General features: G+C 44.0%; 1 protein-coding gene across 2 annotated transcripts in view; it reads right to left on the reverse strand.

The window, feature by feature from the left end:
- Positions 1-20,543, reverse strand: part of VPS13A (vacuolar protein sorting 13 homolog A) — a 277,896-nt gene that overhangs the window by 3,721 nt on the left and 253,632 nt on the right. The window contains exons 69-71 of one of the 2 annotated variants that reach the window (XM_077249012.1): positions 11,754-11,839; positions 8,887-9,010; positions 8,075-8,149 (exon numbers count right to left, since the gene is read on the reverse strand). In XM_077249012.1, coding sequence (XP_077105127.1) covers positions 8,075-8,149; positions 8,887-9,010; positions 11,754-11,839 — 285 coding nt within the window. The remainder of the gene's footprint in view (positions 1-8,074; positions 8,150-8,886; positions 9,011-11,753; positions 11,840-20,543) is intronic. The other variant, XM_077249013.1, reaches the window with a different exon arrangement.

Genomic DNA, 20,543 nt, shown 5'->3' on the forward strand with positions numbered 1-20,543 from the left:
GGGACACCATAGCAAATCATTAGCTGCACTGTCATAATTTGACCCTGCTAGTTCCTTGTTGTGCGACACATGTTGCCGTGTAGCCCTAGCTTTATTGAAAGAATGACACCTCCTGTGTTTTGGAGCCACTGATCTGCTTTCACTTAGAAATACTGATGAAACAATGCCAAAAAATAAGTGAAGCGCTCCTTTGGGAGGAATAGCTGGGGAAATTAAATCTTTTGGTGCTTCTTGTTCCTTTAATTGATTTGAATAAACTAGTAGATTGCATCATGAGCTCTCTTCCAGCACACGTTCTGCTAAATTAGGGAAGTGAGGGAGATGCAATAGCTGTCCAGTGTATAAAATTACAACACGTCTACTATAAAAGAACAACTGAAAGCAATGAACTGGTATTCTTGGTATACATGCAACGTGTAGAAGCATGTTCACACTGGCCACTAAACAGACAAAACCTAAGACAGTAAGTAAGTTAAAAGCAATAGTGCATTACGTTTATATAGCTTCCCATTGCTGGGTACTCACAGTAAAGTCCTGCTCGGCCATTATTCACATTGAGGTCTTTTTCGACACATGGTAAGGTTTTAATATTAGAGGTTAGACCGTCCCCACTGGGTACACCTTGGCACTGGTGGGATGGCTTTTACGCTTTTTTTTTTTTTAAAAACAAACAATGTTTATTATGTACTCTAACTTATTCATATGCACAATTGCTTTTACTGCCTTACAGCATGGTATATGTTCAATTCCTTATTTCAGTGCTTTTCCTACTTCAAGAGCTCGTTGATAGTTTACAAAAAGGCTTGGATTTTTCTAAATGTTTGGTCAAGAGGATCGACAATAGAGACCATGAGGGAAAGATTAAAGGGGTACTCCGGGGAGATACAAAATTGTGCACTGTCCCTGCCCTCAAACTATAAAGATAAGATGCCCAGTGTGCTTTTATTATCTCTACAACACTTGTAATTCAGTGTGGCAGGATCTGCTCCTCACTGCCCCCCCCCCTTCCATCTGGGACATAACGTCACACAGCAGTGTGCTGCTCCCCGCCAATTTTCTGATAATAGCGGTTGCTCTGTAGAGAACAGGGGGTGTGACCATGCCCCCTCTTCTCAGACTGGCCCATACTCACATGGGGGAGCTGCACACTGGTGTGTGATGTAATGTCCCAGATTGAAGGGGACCAGTGAGGAGCAGATCCTGCCACACTGAATTACAAGTGTTCTAAAGATAATGTCAGGCGCGGTACTGAATAAGGTGCGCGCCTCTGACTGGGGAGCACACAGATGGAGCAGCATTAAAATGATGTCAGTGCCAGTTCCCCCCTAGCATCACTCCCCCCTTAGTGATGCACTAATTAGGAGACCCCCAGCCGGCCAGTGGTCACTAGAGGGGAGGGGTCCTACGGCCACGGGGGTTAAATCCAGGTATCCGGCCGGGAACTTCCTCTTTTCCTCCCGGTGGACACCTGGAAGCTTTTGTTTGTCCCTGCTGTGATGTCGGACACCCCTGTTGAGGCCCTGCTGAAGAGAGCGACGCAGGGAGGTGAGCACTGGCTTCGGGCGCTTTTTACAGGCATCAGGGCTCACCTCCCTGGGCCCTCTCCCGACCCCCTGCTCACTGTTCCCTTATCCGGTCCGGATAATCTGTCCTCCCTCTCCCCTGCATCCCCGGGTCCCCTTAGGCGTAGCTCACCTCCGCTGCTTTCCAGCACGCCGGCTCCCGATGGTTCGGAGGTCGGAGCGGTCCAGAGCCGCGTGCGGAGGCCCCTCTCTGCGACGCGGCGGGTGCGAGGGCTCTCTGCTGCGGGCGGTCAGGTGGCCACCAGAAGGCGGCGGGGGAGGGCCGGGCGACTGCGACAGGCCGCGCCGGACCACGCACGGCGTCGCATCTTTCGGTGCCCCTTCGCGAACTCCTGAGGGGGCCAAGGACGGCACTGGGCAGCATGCGCCAGGTCCTCTGTCCCTGGCACCGGCAGGCTGCGCCGGGTGGCGCGTGGCATCGTCCCTTTCCCCGGCCGCTCCAGAGAGTATAGCACCCGTGCCAGGGGGAAGGCGGTCTGCCCGCTTACCCCGCGCCCCGGAGCGGCTCCAGGCCGGAGAGGGGGCGGCCTCGCCGCCGCTCAGCTGCAGGCGGCTTCCGTCTCCCTCGGACTCAGCCCGGCGCTCTGCGAAGGCTCCGCCCACTCACTTCCGGTCACCGCATTTTAATGCGGAGACCAGTGCAGACCAGTCCTCCATTACATTCCCTGCGGGCACATATATGCCGCCTGCAGGGGGTAACCAGGAGGCTGGCATTAACGCCACACAGTCCACAGAGCGCGCTGATTGGTCAAACCCGACCGAGCAGCGCACTGATTTCCCACCAGGCCTGACCTCCAGCCTACCCCCGGCAGACGTAGCACTAATGCCTGCACGGGGGTATCAGGGGTCAGGCCGTACAAGGCACAGGGCAGCTGAAGAGCGCATTGTTCGGCCCACAAGGACCGATCAAGGCGCTCAACAGCTGCACAGCACGAATCACTGCGAAATATCAGTAATGGCACCAAACACGGCCCCATTTACACCTCCCCCCACAGCCCAAATTCCTAATAAAAATTATCCGTTACCCACTGCCCCGTCAAATCCCAGCAACGGTATGGAATACAGTTATCTCCTTATGCCCCCCTTCTAAGTAGCACGTCGGTACCGACTACTGCCATTAACCCCCCTCGGAATAATGTTAGAATCCCCCCCATGACATCGCCTAGCAACGGCGGACGAAGGCGTAGACGCCAAACGTCCTCCCAATCTTCCTCTGATAACTCCCATCGCCATTCGCGCTACCCCTCTAAACGCCCCTCCCGTCACCGACGCAGACGCAGCTCCCATAGGAGCCAACGCAGATCACGGGACTCAGGATGGCTGTCATCAGCAACATCCGAGGGGTCCAAAGTATCACTGAGCCCGGATAGGCGTTATCGTGCACGTGAAAAATCCTCTAAATCACGCGCACATGCTAGGGCTATCAGCCGGGGAGAACAATCCCCCACGGTTTCCAGCCACAACAACTGCCATGCAGTCGCTGAAGACAGAGCCATTAATCCGCCACTACGTGGTTGTAATCAGGCTCCAACGCGCGATAGTCAGCACATTGCCCAGTCCCTCGCTGGAGCCAGAGTTTCCCCGTCCTGTGACATCACCCCGTCAACATCAGTGGGAGCCGGGGTTCCTCCAGGATCGGAGTACACTCGTCCAGAGTCACACAGCGGTGAGTGTTCCAAGGGTAGCGAGGAAATGTTAAGCTACGGGGTTAACTTAAAGGAAATGGAGCTAACCTCAGCGATAAAGGAGTTAATCCTACAACCATCACATCCGAGCGGAAAAGTGGTGAACAACACAACACCACAGTCAGCTAATCTACACAAAGATGCCTTCTTCTGCGGGATCAGCCCGCTAGGCGCCCATATAGATCAGGAAACTAGACAGAAGATCTGGAGCAACGATTATATTGACATATGGTCGCTACTATCAGCGGACCAACAAACGGTGGATAAAGCGAATGAAAGGGGTTACGATAGGAGTAGATCAAAAATCGCTTTAACCATGAATAATTGGCTACAGGCCTTCGCAGTATTGGGCTGTATTATGGGCCAGAAACCTCCGGAACGCTGCTCCGAATTGTTTATATATCAAGTCATGATATATAGTTCGTACAAGTCGCATGGCGGCTCAGCCTGGCGGAGGTATGACGAGGAGTTCCGCAGGTGTCTGGCCCTACAACCCGATCTATGCTGGGGAGTTAAAGCGACAGACGTGTGGTTGCGACTGATGCTGTCCCAAAAGCAGCCCCCCTTTTCAGCCACGACCACTAATTACTCCGCAGCCGCAGGTCAGAACTCAGTGGTCGTACGAAAACCCGGGGCCTGCTGGCTATTCAACGAGGGAAACTGCCGTTTCCACGCGTTATGCAAATTCAGACATGACTGCTCCGCTTGCGGGGGGGACACCCAGCATCAAGGTGCACTCGTCAGCCATACAAAGCGCATGCAAGGCAGAACACCAGTGAGCGTAACCGCGATGGCCCCCTGGCTAAATCTCTACCCCAATAAGAAAGCAGCACAGCAGCTGCAAGCGGGATTCCCCGACGGGTTTTTCATCCCCTTCAGGTTTACAAGGACGCCAACCCTATCCGATAACCTAAAATCTGCTCGTGAATTCCCTGAAATACTTAGACAAAAAATAGAAGAGGAGGTGGAATTGGGTAGGATAGCAAGCCCCTTTCATTCGCTTCCCTTCAAAAACATCAAAATATCACCGTTAGGCATTATTCCAAAAAGGAACCCAGTAAATACCGCCTCATCCATCATTTATCTCACCCAAAGGGCGATTCGATTAACGACGCAATTTCCCCAGAAGAGGCTTCTGTCTCATACGCGTCTTTCGATAAGGCGGTAGAGTTAGTCCGGGCAGCCGGACCCGGCGCCCTGCTAGCCAAATCCGACATAGAATCGGTATTCCGTTTACTACCCGTGCACCCCGAATGTTTCCACCTTCTGGGCTGCAAAATGGACCAACATTACTACTTCGATATGTGCCTTCCGATGGGATGTTCCATCTCATGTCACTATTTTGAGCTATTCAGCACCTTCCTAGATTGGGTAGTTTGGTTTGAGACGGGCAGCAAATCCCTAATTCACTACCTCGACGATTTCCTGTTCGTCGGCCCCAGAAATTCTAAACTCTGCTCCGATCTACTAGAAAAATTCAAATCTATCTCACACAAATTCGGTGTACCATTGTCATCGGAGAAAACGGAGGGACCATGTAATGTATTGCCTTTCTTGGGCATCGAAATAGATACCAATTCGATGGTTTTCCAATTACCAAAGGAAAAAATATTAAAAACCCAGCAAATGTTGAAAGGCTTCGGTGAAGTTAACAAGGTAACCCTACAGCAAATGCAGGCATTATTGGGCCTACTGACATTCGCCTGCCGTGTAATGCCGGTCGGCAGAGCATTCTCGCGCAGACTATCTTTGGCAACAAAAGGCGCTTCTCAGCCCGGCCATAAAATTAGGCTCACTCATTCGCTAAAAGCAGATCTACTAGTATGGCAGACGTTCCTACAATTGTACAACGGTCACACGTGCGTCATGGCTAGAGAGATCGCAAGCAAGGAATTAGGGCTGACAAATAGGTTGGAGCAAAAAAGAGGGTTTTGCAGCAATTTATAAAAACCAATGGTGCAAATCTGATTGGCCTGAGAAATGGACGACAGCAAAGTGGGGGCAAGACCCGGCCTTATGGGAATTGTTTGCGGTAGTAGCAGCGCTGGAGATATGGGCCGATCAGTTGAGAAATACGAACATTCGTTTCCAAACAAAAAATTTGAAAACAGCAAGGAGTCTAAATCACATGTCTTCCTCATCCTTGCCCATACTCGCTCTCTTGCGCCGGCTAGCGCTGATATGCCTAGAAAACAATATTTGGTGTAGAGCCACCGTGGTGGTGGAAGTAGATGATAATATCATTAACCCACTGTTATTTTCCAATTGGCAGGCCTTCAGAATCCAGCAGCCCAACGCGCAACCCCGGAGTATTCCGTCCACTGTCCCTGTGGGACACAGTGGCCAATCACTGATGCCCTTAATCCGGGCCTCCGTTTCGACAGCTACCTGGCAGGTGTATGGTAAGGCTTGGGAGGAGTGGTGCTCATTAATTCAGGGTAGACCAGTTGATAAATGCGACCGAGCACGAAGCGCGGTGACGACTGATTTTATATTACGGATGAGGGAAGGTGCGGTGTCGGGCACCTCGGCACAACGTAAATTATCGGGGCTAGCATTTTTCTTTCAATTATCGGGATGGGTAGACGTAACTAAGTCCTTCTGCATAAAACAAGCCATTAAAGGTTGGAAAAGGCTTCAGCCAAGCCAAGAATGTCGCTGCCCAATTTCTCTGAGGCTATTGCATGACCTGATTTCGATATCCCCGTCAGTCTGCGCATCGCAATACGAGGCGGCCCTCATATCGGCAGCTTTTGCGACCACCTTTTTCGGAGCACTGCGCATTAGTGAATTGCTACCGCAGTCAAAAAACGTGTCGGAAGGAGGCCTAATTAATGAGGACATAGTAATATGCAGCGACGCTCTGCGCATCAGGGTTAGAAAATCCAAATGCGATCCCACCGGTAGGGGCACTTGGGTCCTGGTTAATTCTACAGATGGCCCAGTTTGCCCCCTAAAAATTGTTAAGAGATACGCCGTAATAAGACACGCAGGTAAATTTTTCTTTACTCATACAGATGGGTCCCCTCTGACCAAGTACCGGTTCCAGGTAATATTCAAGCTATGCTTGGAAAAAAACGGTGCAAATCCAAAGGAGTACGGAACACATTCGTTCCGGATCGGGGCGGCCACAGAAGCACTTAGGGCAGGAGTGTCAGAGGCCGAAGTGCAGAGAATGGCCGAAAAGAGGGCCAAACTGCGGCCAGGAGGAACAAATCTTTACCTCCCGGGCATAAAAGTTTACTGGAGGGGTATCAGAGGCCTCCAGTGGAAACAGGTGTTCAAGGAGATGGTTGGCATAGCAAGGATGGCGGAACACCCGGTGATAATGGTGTTACACGTGGGTGGCAATGACCTAGGCAAACAAAAAGTGGCCGAATTGTACAAATGGATGACAACGGATATGGAACGGTTCAGCTGTCTATTCAGGAACATAATACTGGTGTGGTCGGATATAACACCGCGGGTCGTTTGGCGAGGAGCCAGAGATAAAAAAGCCATAGAGCGGACAAGGAGTAAATTCAATGCTCGGATCGGCAAATATGTGAGAGGAAGAGGCGGTATCGTGATTCGTCACCACCCGCTACAAGGGGATAACACGCCACAATTAAGACCGGACGGAGTTCACCTAACGGACATTGGCTTCGATATTTTTCTGTCTGGTTTACAGGATGGGGTTGAACAGGCCTTAACATTGATGGGTGGGGTCGGAGTCCCGTGTAGGTAATACACGGGATCCTCCGTGGCGGAAGAAGCGGAGGAGGGCAAAGGTCGTAACCGCTCGTTGGGCCAATTTCCCTGTCGATCACTGACAGGAGCTCGGCGGGAGCCGCTCGTTACGATATGTAATTGCCTTTCTCTGCTTATTTAATGAATAAACTGTGACCGACCTGTTCAACCCACCTAGGACTGTGTGTGTTTCATTACGGGAGTGACGGGAGGGGGGAAAGCACTGGTTACGACACCCAGGTCTCCACAGTCTAAAAGTGCAATGTGAATCTCATCTTTATAATTTAGGAAGACCGGGAAAGTACAATTTTTTTAAATCTCCCATGAATATCCCTTTAAGGGCTCATTCATATGTCAGTTTTTCATGTACTAGTACTATCCATTTTTTCAAGGATAGCACTCGTCTCTGCTAGTCTAATGGGTTGTTCATTTGTCCAATTTTTTCCTTGGACCAAGCGGTCCATGCAAAATCACAGAGGCATGTCCGATATTGATCTGAGTGTTGGATCAATATCGGCAATGCAAGTCTATGGGTCAGTAAAAAAATATGACAGCATTCGGATGACATCTGTGTGCGGTCCGTTATTCACTGATAGGAGGAGGTAGAGAAACATTTCTTTTCTCATAAGTGAAATAAAATAGATGAAACTCTGATGACAATCTGGTGAAACTCTGATGAAAATCACTGATGAAACAGTTCTTTTTCTCGTAGGTCAAAAAACGGATGTGTGATTGAGCATTAACTCTTTGGAGATGGACTGTATCATGCTTTGCGGTCGTGCATGTGCCCCTTTCCCTTTGTCATTTCCCATCCTTAGGTTGAACTTGATGAATATTTGTCTTTTTTCAATCGCATTAACTATGAAATATTGTCATCAATGACAACCCCACTGCTCTTACATGCACTACCAGTCGCACATGATGCCATCTACTTGTGCTATCTTTCACTTGCAGCATAAATATTTGGTGCATATCTTTGCTATTTATACAAAAAAAATGCCTTGGCACCATCTGAATTAATACTAATTCTATTAGAACCTCCCTCCAGTGATACAGTAACTAAAATGTCTTATTTACCTTGGCATCGTCTGAAGTTTTGAAATTTATTATTTTTCCAAACTCTTTGGCATGAAAAACAGATTTCACTCGTTCCTGCAGGATAAACAATTTCAGATGTAAGAAACAGACTCATCATTTTAATCCACGTTGCGCCTAAATAGTCTGCCATGCATCTCCTTGTAATACATACTCTAGTTCTGGCCACTACTTAGAGGAAGCAAAGTCTCAGTGTTTGCATTCATTTCTGGAATTTTCATCCACTTTAAGCTTGTGATGTTCAAAGAACAGGTTGTACAGTAAACAGGCGCCACTTCTCATTTGGAAATTTCGCTTTACAATACATCATCCTGCACAAAGTTTTGCCAGAAAATCACTAAGCGTTTCCAGACAATGTTTTAACCAAGTGCTACATAAATAAACAATCTATGCAAGGAACTTGATCAATTTTTATCAAACAGCCAGCGATCATCAGAGTACACCAAGTGGGGGGCACTCACGATGCCTTACTTCATGGTACCTTAATGGCACAGACTGTGCTACTTCTTGCCAGGAAGATCACCCAAGATACTTGGCACATGATATCTGCATATCACCTTGATTGTTTTCCAAATAGAAATTAATAATGGCCTCCTGACTTACATTTGATAACAGAAGGTACAAACCAGTAGTGGGGTAAAGCCACACGTGGAAAGGGTGTTACATCTTACCTGACATCCAGGTTATTCACAACCCCTTTACAGTGATTTAAGAGACAGGATCTACAGACTTGATAGCAAATACGTGATGATCCGCTTTGAAAATAAAACGTTAATTAACTAATCCTATAGTACCTTTGCTTCAATGCGTAACCTTCTGCCACTCACAATGATTGGTTCTTTGGTAAATTCGTCAAAGCTATACTGCCATTCGCAGGTAAGCTGTCCAAATGTACCCCTCGTTACAAACAGGATTCCACTGCAAGGAAAAAAGAGAAGTGGATTACTGGTTATATTTAAACTTAAAAGATATATCAAATCATGGTGAACAATAATCCCTTTTCCCCCCCATGTCCTAAAGATTCCTGCATGTTATAATGACAAGCAAAAAATCCACATGGTAAAATAAAATCACATGCAACATGGATGGCTGTATTACATCTTACTTATAAGTTTACATACCCCAACAGAATTTTTGCTTTCTTGGCCTTTTTCAGAGAATATGAATGATAACACCAAAACTTTTTCTCATCTGAACTTGTGGTTGGAGGTTGGGTGAAGCCATTTATTGTCAAACTACTGCGTTTTCACTTTTCAAATCATAATGACAACCCAAAACAGCCAAATGACCCTGAACAAAAGTTCACATACACTGGTGACTTTGGCCTGATAACATGCACAGAAGTGGACACAAATGGGTTTCAATGGCTACTAAAGGTAACATCCTCACCTGTGACCTGTTTGCTTGCAATCAGTGTGTGTGCATAAAAGCTGAGTGAGTATCTGGGATCCAGACAGATTCTTGCATCTTTCATCCAGCCACTGATGTTTCTGGATTGTGAATCATGAAAGAAGCAAAAGAATTTTCAACGGATCTACGGGAGAAGTAGTTGAACTGTATGAAACAGGAAATGGATTCAGCAGTGTTCAAACTGTGATTAACAAATGGAAAATCAGGGGCTCTGTAAAAACAAAACCACGGTCAGGTAGACCAACAAAAATGTTGTCCACAGCTGCCAGGAAAATTGATCGGGATGCAAAGAAAAACCCACAAATAATGTCTGCTAAAATACAGGACTCTCTGAAAACTAGCGGTGTGGCTATTTCAAGATGCACAATAAGGAGGCACTTAAAGAAAAATGGGCTGCATGGTCGAGCTGCCAGAAGAAAGCCATTACTGAGCAAATGCAACAAAGAATCTCCCCTACAATACACAAAACAGAACAGAGACAAGCCTCGAAACTTCTGGAACAAGGTAATTTGGAGTGAGGAGACCAAAGTTGAACTTTTTGGCCACAACCATAAATGTTACATTTGGAGAGAGGTCAGCAAAGCCTATGATGAAAAGAACACCATTCCTACTGTAAAGCACGGAGGTGGAATGCTGATGTTTTGGGGATGTGTGAGCTCCAAAGGCACAGGAAACTTGGTCAAAGTTGAAGGAAAGATGAATGCAGCACTTTATCAGCAAATACTAGAGGCAAATTTGCACTCATCAGCCTGGAAGTTGCGCATGGGATGTACTTGGATGTTGCAACATGACAACAATCCAAAACACAAAAGCCAAGTCGACCTGTCATTGGCTACAGCAGAACAAAGTGAAGGTTCTGGAGTGGCCATTTTAGTCTCCTGTCCTCAATATCATTGAGCCACTCTGGGGAGATCTCAAGCACACAGTTCATGCTAGACAGCCCAGGAATTTACAGGAACTGGAGGCCTTTTGCAAAGAAGAGTGGACAGCTTTGCCATCTGAGAAAATAAAGAATCTCATTCACAACTACCACAAAAGACTTCAAGCTGTCATTGATGTTAGAGGGGGCAATAAACAGTATAAAAAAATGGGGTATGTGAACTTTTGTCAAGGGTCATTTGGATGTTTTGGCTTGTCATTATGATTTAAAAAGAGAAAACATAGTAGCTTGACAATAAATGGCTTCGCCCAACCACTAACCATGAGTGGAGAAAAAGTATTGGCGCTATCATCCATATTCTCTGAAAAAAAGGCCAAGAAAGCAAAAATTCTGCAGGGGTATGTAAACTTTTGAGCACAACTGTTTTGAGGCATGCAACACTAAATTGAACAATTAAAGATCCATAAACAACTTCGGGCAAGTCACTGTCTACTGAAGTCTCTTTAGTAAATACTTGGATTTCTTATGAAATAATTCTGGAGTATTTTTTCTTTCTATTGTTCCTCTCTTATACCTCCTGAAAATGAATAAATAGACAAGTAAAGAGAGATAGTCTCTATAGAGGTTAATCATAGTAGTACTAAATGCTCAGTGTAAAACTCTGTTCATATTCCCTACAAACAAGGAGAATGGTAATTCTCAATTATTCACACATTTCTGGGAGGAATAACAAAAGGAATGGTGGTGTGCAGAGTTATTACAAAAGATGATGCAGAATAATTTCATGGGGAATGGACTATTTACAAAAAGACATTTTAGGAGAGTTTTAAACAAGCCTTTTTAGGAATACTGATGTGTCGGCAGGAAAAACGCTGTGTAAAATATCAGTGTACTTGCGTGCCATTTTCTGATTCATTAAAATGGGAGAAAAACACAGCAAAAATGCTGAAAGAATTGACATGATGGAGATTTGAAACGGCTTCAAATCTGCGATGAAAAAATAAGCATTGCATGCATGATACTTCAGGAATCTCATTCGCTTTTCTGTGACAGTAAATTATGTCCTTTTGTTGACCAAAACGCGATGTGTGAACATAGCCTTACAACGATCTTGTACTTTAACCATAGCCGTGCTTTGTACCGTATGATTCTTGTAACATGCATGCATGGATTTTTAACAAAAGTACTTTCAAATGTATAAACTCAGTTATTTGAACTGCATTATGTCTATCTGTGGCCATCTTTGACAAAGTGCTAAGTTTTTGGATTTGGAGGAACCTAATTCTTCTGTTTAGTTCATCAGGCTTAATGTCAGATTTGACGGGATAATGGAAGAGTAGACAACCATCAGTAAGGTAAGTGGTTACATACCTTTTCATCACCATTAATAAATCTGTGTTATTAACCATTGCATGTGCAAAATATTTACTTTTGGCAAATCTTCCATTTTCAATTCTCTACAAGAAAAAAATAACAGTATACAATTAGCCAAACTGAAAAAGGTCACCTCTTGCTGTTTTGCGCACTACCCTGAAAGGGGCGCATTAAAACTACGAATCTGTGGCCAAAATAATAAAATCAAAAGGGAGACTTTAAAGATAAATAAAATATGTTTACAAGCCTCAATAGAAAATAAAAAATAGCTAAAATCACTTAAAAATTACCCTTCACCAGTTTTAGCATGTTAAATTGGCCACATTATGGAATAGTGACTGCACAGCTGAAAAAAACATAGCTTTTATTTTTTAATATCTCTTCTCCATTTCAGAGATTGTAGCTTTAGCTTGTAAAGGATATGGTATGCTTAAGTCCAAGGGGGCATTACCAGAGGTTTGTCTCTGGGGGCATGAACTTCTGCATTATGAGGTTGACCAATCATCAGCAGGCAGCAAAATACAGGGGAAAAAAAGCACATGTCCCCACAAAAGCTGAGAGCAGGTTTTTCAGTGTGAGACATATAATCACAGACACTCCAGGGACTTTGTAATCACACACAGCACTACAGTGAGACTAGTGAGGACAGCACAATGTCATTAAATGCCTCACACAAGAGAAAGCCTGCTCTAAAGCTACTGTGGGGCCCTGTTCTTTTTTTCCTCTGAATGATGCCTCCTGCTTATGATTGGTCAACCTCATGAAGGGGAAGAAGTACATTCCAAAAGAGAAAAATCTCTGTTAATGCCTGTTTGGACTTAAATGGGTGGTCAAAAGTTTAAGGTAGGGGATAACTTTCAGGTCTTTGGTAGTCCGGCCTCCATGGCTCTCTCGTTCTCGGGATCAGTGGGAGCCACGCCGGTTAGACCAAAAGCAATTAAAAATGTATCACTTATTCTTTTAACAGGAGATAACTTTCAAACTTGAACACCTCATTAAAAATAATTATAAACTAAACTTTACAAGCCAATATCTCTGCAACGGAGAGGAGAAATTAAAAAAATAAAAATTGTTTTACATGGCCAAACTAGTGAAAAGTCCTCTTTAAAGCCTTCTTTACATGGATGTTTCTTAAAGGGAACCTGTCACCCCCCCCCCCCAGGCGTTTTAACTAGAAGAGCCACCTTGTGCAGCAGTAATGCTGCATTCTGACAGGTGGCTCTTTTAGTTCTGGGTGCTGTAACTGCAGAAATAATCCGTTTTGTAATTTGTCCTAAATACCTTTCTTCAGTCAAGGAGGCCGGCCTTTCCCCCCTGCTACAGACGCCACACAGCCGTCACTCAAGTCTTCTTGGCGCCGCCTCCTCAGCGCTGTTTTGAAATCAGCCGGCACCTGCGCTCTTTTCTCCTGCCTTGGGCAGGCGCAGCGAGCGCTGCCCGTCTGTCCTCATATGCAGTCTAGCTGACTGCGCCTGCGCGGCTGCCCTGCCTGTGAATCCCAGCCCCGCAGTGTGAATAAATCAGAAGATACTGCGGGGCTGGGATTCACAAGCAGGGCGGCCGCACAGGCGCAGTCAGCTAGACTGCATATGAGCACAGAGGACGGGCAGCGCTCGCTGCGCCTGCCCAAGGCAGGAGAAAAGAGCGCAGGCGCCGGCTGATTTCAAAACAGCGCTGAGGAGGAGGCGGCGCCCGGCGCCAAGAAGACTTGAGTGACGGCTTTGTGGCGTCTGCAGCAGGGGGGAAAGGCCGGCCTCCAGGACTGAACAAAAGGTATTTAGGACAAATTACAAAACTGATTATTTCTGCAGTTACAGCACCCAGAACTAAAAGAGCCACCTTGTCAGAAGCAGCATTACTGCTGCACAAGGTGGCTCTTTTAGTTAAAAACGCCTGGGGGTGACAGGTTCCCTTTAAGTGTGTTCTATGTATATTTTTAATGGATTTGAAAAACTAGATAGAATGAAATCTTCACCAAATGTCCCCATAATTTTGATTTTTTTTTGTAATACTAACTGTAATGATCTTGTAAACAAAATTTTCACTCAAAACATAAATACAACCAGTTAAAGCAAGAGCCAAAGTTAATTGATTATGAAGTTTTGTTTTTAACAGGTAGTCTGGCATTTTTCTATACAAGTTCAGCCATATTGGTCGTTGGTGGCTTGACATTTGAAAACCATCTGGATGTACTTTTCAATTTTTCATGGCCACCAAAAGGAAAAAAAAAAAATCCAATATATTTATAAGTAAATTACATACACAACAGATGGACTCAGGCAGCTTTTGTAACGTCCAATTAGTTACATTTTGGGTGAAAACTTTCTTTAATCACCATGTTAGTAGATGATATTACAGTGACTCTACAACTTTAATGAGAAATAAAAGTTAGTTCACATTTAACTATGTAAAATCTGACAATATTGGTAGTAACTTCAAGCAACTGACAGTTTATTTATTGGATTACTACATTAGAGCAGGCATTATTCCCAAGACCACCACCAGTTGAATAGTCCTTTTCTAGACCAACATAGAAAACTTACATTTTTTCATGTTTTTCATGGACTTTACAGAGTCCTTAAACTAAGGCCTATGAGCGTGGAATTATGGCATCAGGTTCAACCGGTTTCCAATATTCTGAAGAAAAGAGTGGTATGTGCAAGACAAATCTGTGTAGGACTATCACTGAACTATTGCTTCTTATTCTCCCTATTGATTGGCCAATTCAATGCCAATATCCTGATATGAACTTTTGGAATGATCATCCTAATAAAAGAATGTTCATCTAATTCAGCATTAAGCTTCACACATAGCAAAAAAATGTTCCCCCACGGATGCGGCCACAATTACCTTGAATTGCAAGTTGTGTCACATTTGGTTTGCATTGCACAGAGTCAAATCTGCAGTTCTTCTGTACAAGAGTGACTCCCCCAGAAGAAGGCACACCAGCCAAAACGTGTGTTGGGGTCGTGGCACCGCAGTATCAGACCAAGGTAACTTACTATTGTATCCACATATATGACTTTTGTAAGGCTAGGTTCACATTTACAGTTGAGTCTGCAGTGCCTCGTCCGCAATCGCAAAACGCATGCAAACACATAACGCTGCGTTTTTTTATCCGCATCAACTTAAGCATGACGGATAAAAAACACAACGTTTGCATGCTTTTGCGTTTTTTATGCGCATGTGTTTGATAGGAAAATTTTTTTCCAGGAGCGTGTCTTGTGGGATTTCTGTATTTAGACCCTTGTGCAAATGCAAGCGAAAGCATGTCCTTGCGTTCCTATGCGTTCCCATAGACTGTAATGCTTTTTTTTTTACGCAGAAATTTACCACCACAAAAATTCTAACATGGTGCGTTAGCCGCCCCCCAGCCGCACACCGCGAAAATATGCACCTGCGTCTTCAATGTTAAAGGTATGAAATCAAGACGCATGCGGATGTATGCGTCAGAAATGCTGCGGACACAACCGCAAATGTGAAACCAGCCTAAGACTTCTATTTCTACTTTGATTTTGACATGTACAGTGGGTACGGAAAGTATTCAGACCCCTTTAAAATATTTTACTCTGTTTCATTGCAGCCATTTGTTAAATTCTTAAAAGTTCATTTTTTTCTCGTTAATGTACACTCTGCACCCCATCTTGACTGAAAAAAAAGCAGAAATGTAGAAATTTTTGCAAATTTATTAAAAAAGAAAAACTGAAATATCACATGGTCATAAGTATTCAGACCCTTTGATCAGTATTGAGTAGAAGCACCCTTTTGAGCTAGTACAGCCATGAGTCTTCTTGGGAATGATGCAACAAGTTTTTCACACCTGGATTTGGGGATCCTCTACCATTCTTCCTTGTAGATTATCTCCAGTTTTGTCAGGTTGGATGGTGAACGTTGGTGGACAGCCATTTTCAGGTCTCTCCAGAGATGCTCAATTGGGTTTAGGTCAGGGCTCTAGCTGGGCCAGTTAAGAATGGTCACAGAGTTGTTCTGAAACCACTCCTTTGTTATTTTAGCTGTGGCCTTAGGGTCATAGTCTTGCTGGAAGGTGAACCTTCGGCCAAGTCTGAGGTCCAAAGCACTCTGGAAGAGGTTCTCATACAGAATATCTCCATACTTGGCCGCATTCATGTTTCCTTCAATGGCAACCAGTCGTCCTGTCCCTGCAGCTGAAAAACACCCCCATAGCATGATGCTGCCACTACCATGTTTCACTGTTGGGATTGTATTGGGCAGGTGATGAACAGTGCCTGGTTTTCTCCACACATACCGCTTAGAATTATCACCAAAAAGATCTATCTTTGTCTGATCACACCAGAGAATCTTATTTCTCATAGTCTGGGAGTCCGTCATGTGCTTTTTAGCAAACTCTTTGCAGGCTTTCATATGTCTTGCACTGAGGAGAGGCTTCCGTCGGGCCACTCTACCATCAAGGCCCGACTGGTGGAGGGCTGCAGAGACAGTTGACTTTGTGGAACTTTCTTCCATCTCCCTACTGCATCTCTGGAGCTCAGCCACAGTGATTTGGAGATCTTCACCTCTCTCACCAAGGCTCTTCTCCCACGATTGCTCAGTTTGGCTGGACGGCCAGGTCTAGGAAGACTTCTGTTGGTCCCAGACTTCTTCCATTTAAGGATTATGGAGGCCACTGTGCTCTAACCTTGGCCAGATCTGTGCCTTGCCGCAATTCTGTCTCTGAGCTCCTTGGCCAGTTCCTTAGACCAAATTAGAATCATGAGGTCAGACATGTACTGTGAGGTCTTATATAGACAGGTGAGTGCCTTTCCAAATCAAGTCCTATCAGTTCAATTAAACATAGCTGGACTCCAATGAAGGAGTAGAACAATCTTAAAGAGGATCACAAGGAAATGGACAGCATTTGACTTAAATATGAGCGTCTGAGCAAAGGGTTTGAATACTTAGGACCATGTGATATTTCAGTTTTTCTTTTTTAATAAATATGCAAACATTTCTACATTTGTTTTTATATCAGTCAAGATGGGGTGCAGAGTGTACATTACTGAGAAAAAGATGAATTATTTTGAATTTACCAAATGGCAGCAATGAAACAGAGTGAAAAATTTAAAGGGGTCTGAATATTTTCCGTACCCGTAGTGATAGGATATCAGCTTGTGGCTGCTCCCAGGCTCACTATCTTTATATGCAACTACTATGTTACAAATATGGGTTTGTAACCACTTACTCATGCCCTGATTTGTAATTTATTACATACGTTGTCTTGCACTCTGAATTGTATATTTATCAGTTTGCATTGCTCTATAGCGGTGTCATTCATTGTCATCCACCTACTCTTTAACACTTTGTACGATTTTAATTTTTTTTTGTCTTTCTATCCCCCTGGTTCTTTGTTACAATTTTTTCTATATGTTCTTCAAGAGTGAGTATGTTGCAGGTTTTTCACTAAATGTGGAAAGGGTTTTGAAAGCTCTATTAAGCTATATTTTACTCTAAATTTCTGTGTATCCAGAGTGTCTGAACTTTGCCTTATAAAGCAGTATGCAGTAAGCTCCTAAATTCTCCTCAGTCAGCTCTAAATGAATTATTTAACTTTATCTTTAACTTATCCCCTTCATGACCTTGGACATATCCATATGTCCAGATCGGTAGGTACTTACCAACCTTCGACGTATGGATGCATCCAGGCAATTTTGCGCACACAGTAGGTGCACGTGCGTGATCGCTGCCAGGTGTTCAGCCCATATGACAGCGGACACATGACAGTCACTGCCAGGAGCGGTGCCCGCATCACTCCAGGCAGTTTAACCCGGTAAGTGCTCTGATCAATAGCGATAGAAGCATTTAGAAGGCAGGCAGAGGGACAGGGGCCCCCTCTGCTCTCCGACTTGCACCCCTGTGACGTCATCAAGAAAGGCTGATCGTTACTATGGTGATCTGATGTCGTCATGACAAAATCCGGGTAACCAGAGCTAGCAAGCTTGTTACACCATTCTCAGAGATGTTGTATCAAGCTTGTATGTCAGTGCAACACAGACAGCCTATACAGCATAGCAATTCTTGTGCATTGCAATGCTTTATACGCGATCAAAGAGAAAAAAGTGAAAGTTCCATAGTGTGTAAAAAAAAGAAAACAAAAACAAAAATCACAAAATACAAAACAATAAAAATATATTGTACCCATAAATATTTTTCTGAAAAAATAAATTAAAAAAGAACACGTTTGGTATCGCTGCATTCGGAACTACTCGACCTGTAAAACTGTCCCTCTAGTTAACCCCTTCAGTGAACATGATAAAGAAAAAACGAGGCAAAATATGCTTAAACATTATACCGCTGAACAAAACGTAGTATAAAATGTGATAAAAAAAGACGAATGTAAATAAAAACCGTATCTCTGAAAACAATATCTTGTCCCGCAACAAAACAAGGATGGCTCCCTCGGGTGTTTCATCTGAATCACGTCACTCGGAGATTTAGATGGAAACACCAAAGTAAGTGCTCAGCGTAGGGCGCAGGATAAATGTGATTCCAAATGTTATGTAAAATGTTTCCCACAAAAGCTTCAAATCGATCCACAAAAAAAGCAAGTCCCCACTGAGGTCCGTTATCGGAAATAAAGGGGGTTTCCATATTACTGATAGCACAAAGGCTCTTCTGTAAAAGCAATATAACGCCTCGCCCCCCAAAACAAATTCAGATAATTTTGCACTCTCAAATCCAAACGCCCCCTTCTTTTCTGAGCCCCACAGTGTGCCTAAAATTTTCAGAATATTAATTTCTTTTAAGTATCGGCACACGTGACCCCCGCAGCAGCAGGAAGCTGCTGGCTAACACTGCGCACTACTGAAGAGGAATGGATACTCACCGCTCTCTGCAATTAACAGTCCCGGTGAATATTCTGGCAGCTGTGCTCTGTTTGTGAGCAGCGCATGACGTCCCTGCCATGTGCTGCTTACAAGCATTAAGCAGCTGCTGGCACCAGAGCCAGACGCTGTGACTGCAAGGGAGCGGAGGAAGGTAAGTGTAATTTTTTTTTTAATCTTTCCTGATGGGGCCATGCATACCAGGACTAGGATGGGGCCAATCATATCAGGATAAGGACGGGGCCATGCACACTAGGACTGGGATAGGGTCCAATCATACCAGGATAAGGATGGGGCCATGCACACCAGGACTGGGATAGGGCCCAATCATACCAGGATAAGGATGAGGGCCCCTGCGTACCAGGATAGGGATGAGAGTGACATGCATACCAGGATAGAGATGAGGGGCCATGCATACCAGGATACGGATGAGGGGCTATGCTGGGAAATGTTATTTATTAACTATTTTGTGTGACATGACTAGTTTAAGGGCATAAAAAATAAAAGTTTGAAAATTGCTAAATTTTCGCCAAATTTCCGATTTTATTTTCACATTTTTTCATATTTTCAAAATTTTTTTTGCTACTTTTTACTGTACTAAATAGTTACTTTAGGGGACTTGAACCTGCGATCACCTGATCACTTGTACAAATCATGGTCTCCTATAAACGCAAGCTAAACGCTGGCTTTCTCAAAAGTATCGTCATGACAAGCATGGAGGTCTTCAGCAAACCCCTGGCTGTTATGGCATGCCATTGGTGACCGGTGGTCATGGGCGCGCCGATGGGCAAGTAGAATAACTTGCCCCCTGCCGACGCGTGTTAATTAACAATGTCAGAGATTGACAGCTGCATTTAACATGTTTACAGCTGTGGGCATGATTGCGGGGAGCTGATGGATTATCATGACAACTGAGATTTGCAGAAGAACCTCGTGCCTGTCATTGGCAATCTCCTGTGAATGCCGGCTCATAGTCGGCATTCATAGGAAATCGTGATTTTTGCTACACAGAGCTGTGTTGAAGCACTGCTATATGTAGCACAAGGGACTATTGAAGTCAGTAAAAGTTTTAAAAAATATTCCAAAAAACCCACAAGTTAAAATCATCCCTATTTTGCCCCATTGAAAATAAAGCAATTGAACATAAAAAATACACTTATTTGGCATTGCTGTGCTCACAAAAGTCTGTTTTATAAAAATCTAAAAAAAATTAATCCGATCGGTAAATAGCGTAACGAGAAAAAAAAAAATAGCAAAATTACTTTTATTTGGTTGCTGCAACATTGCCATAAAATGCAATTACAGGTGATCAAAACATTGTATCTATACCAAAATGGTATCAATAAAAGCTTCAGCTCAGAGCGAAAAAAATAAGCCCTTACCCAGCCCCAGATCCCGAAGCATGGAGATGCTATGGGTCTCGGAAAAGCAATTTTATTTTTTACAAATTCTAATTTCTGACAAATTTTGGATTTTTTTTTCACTGCTTAAAAAACAAAAACCTATAGATAAATAATGAGGAGAATCAAGAGTTTTTACGTATAAAAAGTATATATTTTTTATTTCATATAATTTAATAAATTTTTTTCCACTATAACAAGTATAAAGACAATCTGTCAATATGGACAAAAAGATGATCCAACCAAGTGAAAACGCAATGTAAACGCTAATACACAGGATTGACTATGTGCTGAATTTCTAATTATCATTACTAACTGCCCAATATACATATACACGGTGATCTGGAATGGATACAATTTAAATACAAATGGCAACACCTAGTATATATTGATACTAATCGCGCAATTGCGCTAATTCAATAAAATTATGGGTGTCACATTATGCTTTCAGTGAGCGTATACAAAGTGATCCAAAATGGGCACAGTTTAAATAAAGATGCCAACACCTAATATAAATTAATATTGATCGCGCAATTGCGTAAGTTCAA

The sequence above is a fragment of the Ranitomeya variabilis genome, chromosome 1, assembly GCF_051348905.1.
Source record: "Ranitomeya variabilis isolate aRanVar5 chromosome 1, aRanVar5.hap1, whole genome shotgun sequence".
NCBI lineage: Eukaryota > Metazoa > Chordata > Amphibia > Anura > Dendrobatidae > Ranitomeya > Ranitomeya variabilis.